Source organism: Tigriopus californicus, chromosome 11 (assembly GCF_007210705.1).
Source record: "Tigriopus californicus strain San Diego chromosome 11, Tcal_SD_v2.1, whole genome shotgun sequence".
In the NCBI taxonomy this organism is placed as follows: domain Eukaryota; kingdom Metazoa; phylum Arthropoda; class Copepoda; order Harpacticoida; family Harpacticidae; genus Tigriopus; species Tigriopus californicus.
In genome coordinates, this window is record NC_081450.1 from 2,141,100 (window position 1) to 2,149,288 (window position 8,189).

The 8,189-nt window shown below is 38.3% G+C and overlaps 1 protein-coding gene across 1 annotated transcript in view; it reads left to right on the forward strand.

Annotated features, from left to right (window-relative positions):
- Positions 1-5,541: 5,541 nt before the first annotated feature.
- LOC131889947 (uncharacterized) overlaps positions 5,542-8,189 on the forward strand; it is a 4,051-nt gene continuing 1,403 nt past the window's right edge. The window contains exons 1-2 of the mRNA XM_059239177.1: positions 5,542-5,708; positions 7,025-7,196. Of these exons, the coding sequence (XP_059095160.1) occupies positions 7,099-7,196 (98 nt within the window). The 5' untranslated portion in view covers positions 5,542-5,708; positions 7,025-7,098. The remainder of the gene's footprint in view (positions 5,709-7,024; positions 7,197-8,189) is intronic.

Consider the following 8,189-nt stretch of genomic DNA (forward strand, 5'->3'; position numbering starts at 1 on the left):
TTGGAATGGCAATTCAAGTGGCAGTCAAGTCATCATATTGTGGGCGAATTGAAATAAAGGGGTGGGCAACTGCCACATGAAATGGTGACGAAATGGAGTCTGCTAGTAAATCAGAAACCATTTTTTACTTGTAAAAGATACATAGAATGTTTGTCAAAATAAATCCACGGAAAACTGTTACTAGTCCATATGTTAGCTAGGCCTTTTAACCATTAGTCAGATTTTAAAGCCAAATAGAGAACAAAACTATCAGCTTTGAGTATAATTTGGCGTCATTGTGGAACCATTTCTAATTAGTCTCACAACAAAAAACATTGTTTCTACATGACATCATTGCTTGATAATAATGCGTCATAGATTCGATTTTCATATTTCAGCCAGGTTCAACCCTTACAAGAGGCTCCCCTTACGGGGAATTTGGACCCTAATTGAAACGCTTTGATCAATGGTCCCATTCAATCTTTATCTTGTAATTGTGCTCGTGAGGAAAAGTTCTAACCTACATTTGTTCCAGCAATATTTTGTTATGAGCCAAAAGAATCAATACGGAAAACCAAAAGATTCAGCCAGGAAATATTCACACTAACGAGGAAAAATTAGTCGTGACTTTCAAAAAGGCAAGCGATAACGTAAATTACTGAAAAGATATTGTCATCTCATAATTTTGGTGAGAAAGAGAATTTTGATCCTTTTCTACGAAAGGATTAGCCCCACCCTATTGCTAGTAGGACGTTTTATTTTGTTTTGTTTCGCCGACTGCTTTAGGACCGACATCTGGGTTGTTCGCAAGTGGAAATTGACAAAACTCCATGAACAAGATTTTCATAAACAAATCAAGCAACTTCCAAAACTTCTCCAGAAATCCCATTTTCTATCCAAATACCTAACCTGAATAATGCAAGTTCATGTGCCATCTCTTGGACTTTGTCAACCTAATCAAACCGCATTGTTCATTGTTCAGCATCCACTTCAATTTCTGGTCCAAAATGTCCCAAGACTATTCGTCCGGTCGCACCTTTATTTCATTTCTGACTGGGTTTTAAGGGTCTCAGGAACTTCAGGAATGGGAAAGAAGTTGTTTAACCTGACTCATACAGATGACATAACCAATATTGACACCATTCTGTGTGTTTCTTGAACAGGCACCCAAATCTCTTGGATTTCTATCCTCCTGAGTTTTTTTGTAAATTCATCCAGGTTGTCTGACCAAAGACGTGAATTGTTCATCCAATCATTTCGTGATCACGAACCGGAATCAATGCAAAGACAAAAAGGTAACCGCAAAACTAGGGTCACTCCATACGTGATATCATTCATTTCTTCGTTGCGGCTCGAATTAAACCTTTTAAGTATGATTCCGAATCAGAACTAGGAAACGAGCGAGCAAGATTTTGCAACCCTTGAAAGACTCGCATCGAATTCTCAAAGCTGCAAAAGTTGATGTGAATAGATGGATTGGGCGGTCCGCCTTGAATACCAAGAGATGCATTTCCATTGTCATTGTCGCCCTGATTTGGTTGATTTGGATATTGTATCTTCTCGACAACCTCCGAATTGCAGAGGGGTGGAAACTTATCCGAACACCTTGAGAACTCCTACCAACTACCCATCAAGTTATGGTCATCCAACCACACGTAAAAATGAAGGGCAACGAAATAGCTTAGAACTAGACGGACCCTACAGGGTTTTTGTTTGTACCAGGCCAACAACACTAAGGATGATTTATCAGGGTCGACTTCTCGGCCAGTTCCGCTCCAAAACGTGGCTCAAACCAAGGCATAGCAAATACGAGAGATCTACTGGACACACTAAAACAGAGCCACGTGAAACGGTATCAAGTTGCATTCCGAAATCAGATTTACAAGAACCGTGCCCATGTGTCGAAAAGGAAAAAAAGGGGCGATGCCAAAATGCAATAATCGTGACACTGGTAGGATATCAACAGATCGGTTCTTGTCGCCAATCTTCTAAACTGGGTCTACGTAATAGAGGGGCTTGTATGAACTTGGGTTGTGGGCAGATGCTGGAATCCTCCAAGCTTCTGGTCAGAGAGGCAATGATCTGGTCATTCATTGGTGGGTCTTGGAATAACTGAACAATGCTGGAGACCACACCTTGTCACTGACAAAATTCCCTAGGCTCGTATAGTATATGGCTTAAGCTCAATCACATTTATTCGTGTTCTTTATGTTCCTGTTTCTTTTAGCAGAATCAATTTCCTTTACAAGGATGTGAGGCCCCGAACAAAAACAGCAACAACAGGAGATAATCAAACCACGATTTGACAGATTCAAGTTCAATCGTTGAATTTCTGGAGGCAACAAAGACAATTGATGGGTTGGAGGATTTCCATTGAAAATCTCCCCCGGGCGTATGTAAATGAAAAGTCAGACTCGGGAGATGCATAAATCTCGATATTGAAATATTTTGATGGTCGCAATTGGTCGAGCAACGATTTTGGAATTTGGATGGCTGTGAACATGTTGTCTCGGATACCATGAGTTTTGCTTGTTAGATTGTGAAAAACCTGGAATCATCTTTGAACATATTTGATTATCTAATGTGGTGATTGTGGTCCCATCCCCGATTAAAGCAACGATATTCAATGTCTCTAACAATTTCAACACAAGCAAGAGCCAGAATCTAGTAGGGACACCATAAAATTTGTGCCTTGTGTCAATTCAGTTTGAGCCTTTGGTGTGACACGTGGTTTCAACTTACCTTTTTCAGGTAATAAGAGCCGGAAATGCAAAGCAAAAAGCAATTAAACGCCCAAAATAGACCTTATTAGTGGCCCGATGGTACCCATGAAATGCGAAATGTTTTACAATAGCTAAATAGCGTTGGACTTTGAAAGAAAGTATAGATACATTTTAAAAAATCATTTGGATAGCACAGTTTTCTGATCTGATATATTTTTTCGCTTACCTAACGTATTTCTCGTTTGAAAAGAATGATAAGGTGGTGCTTTCACTTCAATTGCATAGCAAAAAGAATCCAGCTGGTCCAATTATTTCAGGATTAATCGCGACTTTTTAACAGAAGACTCCAAAAAGATTGAAGCTTTGGAGACGAAAAATTCAAATGATGTTTACTATGAGAATGCAAAAATCGGTCTCTAGGGTATTGAATATTTATGCATGGCATGTATGCATTTAGGTCACAAATGTATAGAGGTGCTTTGTTAAATGATTATATTTTGGTTGAGACGGGTCCCAATAAGCCATGACGACTTATATAGGAAGATAATTTTCGACACCTTTCAATAACATGTTTAGACAGTTTTACTTTACTATATTATCTTCCTAATTAAGTTAAAACCCTGTAGCTGTAGCGTGGGAATTTTAAAGGAATTGAAAAATACAGGATTCATCGAAAAATAGGCAAAATGGAAACCAAAGTTAAAATAGGAACCTTTTAAATGGGGCCGAAGCAAATCAATTCGTTTATACACTTTTCAGAAATTTCTCTCCGCCATTTTCCCTTTTGCTTCGAATCTTTAGTTACTGACTAGACTTGTAAAGGCACTGAAAATACAAGGTTCATACAAAAATCTCATAATTGGAACAAATAGGATAGGTCATATTTATAGGATCCAACCAAAGTAAAAAAAAACTTTTGCATGGGGCGTGAGATTCGAACAATGAACATGTATCAATTCAAAACAGTTGTACATAAGCTAGATTGGATTCCAGTTAAGACTTCGAATTTTAACCAGTGCCTCAAAGAGACAGGTTTCTAACCCTACATGTCATCATCGGTCGAGTTCTTTGAAGCCTGAAACAGAACCTGATTCAACACGACTCGAACCGATTCCGGTTCAAATGGCCTCCCGATGATCACAAATCTTGCAGATAAAAATAACACAAATAGCTCAATTCTGGGCCATCAATAGGTTTCAAACCACTCGCTACAAGATCAAACCCCGTCTTATTTCTAAGCCATTTACAACATGAATACATGCATTGGTAATGGACGTAAGAGCAGACCTTAAAGAAGGGACCGATGTGGTTGAATCAAGAAGGGCTTAATGTTCCTGTCTGAACCAGGCAAGCCTCTCTGCGACTCGCTCGTGTGATGTAATCACTAAGCTATGTTTAACGCAATCATCGACTTCACCGCTAAACTTCCATTTTGGGGAGAAGGACCGCGCCCTGGTCCGAACCTGAATGAGGCCAACCCCCATGAACTATGTACATACACATCACATGCCAAGGGTGGTAGTGGATAACATTTGCTACGCTGATGGCAATACTGTCAGAACACTACGGTTGGATGACAAAATCTTGATTCTTGCCCATTTTTCGATGAAGCCAGAGCCCATCAGGGCACCGATCAGAGATTCTTTAAATAGACAATCACAGAAGCCGTTATTAGGATGACGTAAGTGGTCCTCTTACCATGAGCACTAGGTGGAAATGGCTTTATTATAGATGTTCTCCGGAAAGTCAGATTGGAATGCCCAATGATGTCTGTCAGTGTAAAGGAGTAGAACGGCGCACAGGTATAATGTTTGACTTTTTGGCACGTGAAGGCGGATTTAGATTTTGTCTTTTTCTCAAAGCACTGGGTCAATGACCCAAATAATAACCAAAATAACCATTAATAACCCAATAAACCAAAACTCCGTTGAAATCCTTAAATATGATTGAGACTTGTGGTGTTTGGACAGAGACATACATGTGAGAGGTTAAATAATAATCTTTAGCGTGGCGGACTTGTCATTAGACTACGAGCAAATTTTTACATATGGCTTCTCAATTGAAGTTTTTCGGGGTAAGCTGTTTACTGGTGTTTAACAACAAAAAAAATCGTCTTTTCTCATTCCGATTCAATTCATAAAAATGGGGAAACAGGTTCATTCTTGGTCACCATAATTTCATATATGTATACCAGAATCCGAATTTATGAGTCCCAATCAATCGTAAGCTACAATACTAAATTTATTGCATTATTGCACGTTTACTCGAGAAATAGCTCGGATTTCGCCCAACACACCACGTTTAACTAATTTTGAAAATTATTTCTTGAAAGTGAACACATAACAATACTGAGGTCTTTCTTTAAAGAGTCGTCCGGCCCTAGAGTTAGCAATTGCTACCGGTCAAAAAAAGAAGTCCTGACGATAAGGAATGGTATGGTTGGAATATCAATAGCCATGTATTTACAGTACCGATATCTCCGTCAAATTGGCAGTATTGCAAAGCAGGAGTGAAAATTGGTCTTCAATAATAATGGAAAAACAGACATGGGTAGTTGAATGAACATTATCTAGGATTAAAACAACCTGCCTCATCAAACCAGCTACCCTGGCATTCTGTTTCCATTTAGGCACGTCAAAGGTAAAAATGTATAAATGCCAATGTTCCCAAAACCCTGGAATGTCCCGATTAGTCTTAGTGAACCCGTCCGTTCTTTCCACTGAGAGTGCCTCCACCAGAGGAAGAGCGAGATCTCGGTTCGTTTCCATGGCTATCTACTATGTGGATGAAAGAAGTGTCGAGAATTATGGGGAGGTTTTCGTATTTGAGTTCGCCTTCCTCTGCTTTTATTCTTCTTCCCTCACAGACCTTCAAGTCGTGCACGTCAAACTTGCTCTTCGTATGAAAAAGACCTTATCTGGTTGCTCTTGCTTGCCGTGACCTTTGACTGGATCAAAACCATTTCGTCTCTGGCGATCAGATCCCCGTCTGGCTTCAAGCGAAAAGGTAAGACCACTCCAGCTAGTCTATCATCAGTACAGTACAGTATCTGTATGGAACATAGTAGTAATCGAAACATTCATTGGAACACACATGAAATGATTAGAGCGTAAAGTTGTCACCAGCAGCCAAAAGCGCAAAGATTTCTAATATTTAGTTGCAAGTGATAAATTCATTCACGAATAACAGCAGCCCGTTGGCTAAAATACAGTTGTTTACAGTTAGAGGCAAAATTCATGAAAAAAGTGGCAGTCGTGTAGATCCGTTTTAAAGCATGGAAAAACTAGAATGAAAAAGTTTCGACGAGCTGGTTGGTTTAGACGCTCACCATGAAGGATGCCATTCATCTTTTCAGCGGATTTTCAGAGGAGAAAGTTAATAACATCACCCACTCCAAAATGATTTCATTGAAGCCTATTTTAGGCTTTACAAGTGTCTTGTTCGTTTCGAAAAGTTCTCTGACATTTACGTACAAAAATAGTCTTTTCGTAACGAATTAATCATATCCTTCTTGACAATGAGAGTCAAGAAATATTGCGTGTAAAGTATATTATATGATGATTATATTCCTTTTATAGAAAGGAAAAAGGAGAAAGCTTTCTAATTTGTTGAAGAGTGTTCCAGATTGGTGCAGGTCTCTGCTCCAATTCCACATAAAAACCAAATGTAATGACCATAGAGGATGTATAAAAAGACTTCATTTAATTACTAAATTTCGAAGATATAAATCTACCTTAATTCATTTCCGTAAAAAAAAGTCCAAAACTATTGTCCCAATTGAAGAGCTACTCGTCCCAATCAGAGTGTGCAATTTGATCTTAACTTACGAACAATGAAAAATGATGAAAAAGAAGAGTCGAAAGTACATCACATTTTCCTAACGTGCGAGTAATATTCAGAACTGAAATAGCCATTTATAGCTCAACATATCTTGGAACATTAAAACTCCAAAGACATCCCAGTGGCTTAAAATATCATAAAACACAAGAAAGCAACGACAATCGTTTGGAAAAGGTTTCTCACGTCGGAAATAAAGCCTTTTGGAGATGGCAAAAATAGGTCGTTTCATTGAACTGAATTTCGAAAAATAAATTTATTTCCATAAAAACGTCCATAGGCTATTGTTTCCAATTGGAGACACTAGTCCTAAATAGTGTGTGCAATTTGAGCTTAACTTAAGGACAACGTGAGCGTCGAAAGTCCATCACATTTTTAGATGTTCTCATATTTGACATGTGAGTGAATTCCTCTCGACCAGCAGTTCTCTATTTTCCCTAATTGAAGCCGTTAATGAATGCATAAATGCACAATCCATCTTTCAGCCTTCACATCCTTCTTATCCCGTTATTCCCTTCCGGTCTCTGTCGGCTTTTCCGTTTCAAAAAACGGGGGGAAAATGAGGCGGATCTCGTTTATTTTGGCAGCGTGCCTATTTCTGTGTTGGCCGGGAAATCGACAAGTAAGAGCATTCAAGCCTCTTACTCTGTTCAATAGGTAAGTCAAGCCAGCATATCGAGTCGTTGAACAGACAAGTTTTATCATTTCTCTGGAAAAAAAACAAGATTATCAACTCTCAGGTACTTCTAACAAACGAAGACTTCCTGTTCAAAAATGGACCTCAAAGGTCGGTCCTGGCCAATTTTGTGACCAGAATATTGATGATTTTGATTAGAAGGCAACTCTTGGAAAGCAGTAGCTGCTGGATCAAGCTTTCTTAGACCAATATCAAAATGTTCACCCTAAAACTGTAGTTCAATCTCATTGAGATGTCTAATGAAAATTGTGATTAATGTTCAATTCATTTTTATCATATTTCCCTTTCATTATTCTTCCAATTTATTGGATACTAGTAGAATGAAAGCTTGTTCAAGTTGAATTCAATTCAAATCTACTTATCCACAAAGACAACATTTATTTTTTCCTTTTTCACCACTTATTCATTATTTCTTTTCGGTCAAAAGATCACAATTAAAAACGAATTAATTTGACAAAACACATCTTCAATCACATCAAATACAATTACTTCGAGTTCAAATGTACTTCATTCCAATTCCAATGTTTTTGAGCATGTCTAGACTCTGAACTAAGGAACAAGATCTGTGAACTCATTTAGGAGTTCAAATGACACATCTTGCTTCGGATGAGTTATCTATTTTCCATTATTTTTTTCTTCATGAACAGAGAAAAATCCTTGGCAATACCACAATTTTCCACCAAGTTGTCACCAAGAGGAGATATGGAAGTTGAAGTGGTCTTTTTGCTTCCAAAACGATGAATGATGACTTATTGAGCTGAAGCCAATATACTGAACTAAAGAAATGAGTCGACCAAAAGTTAACAGTTATCTGGATATTTAGTTTTGATTGATGAATTATTTTGAATCGCCAGAAGACAGACCCCTTCTCTAACCATGAATGAATATTGGAGCTGAGCCAAAAGTAGGATTGATCAAAATTCCCATTCGTACTGCTCATAGGTATACGATCT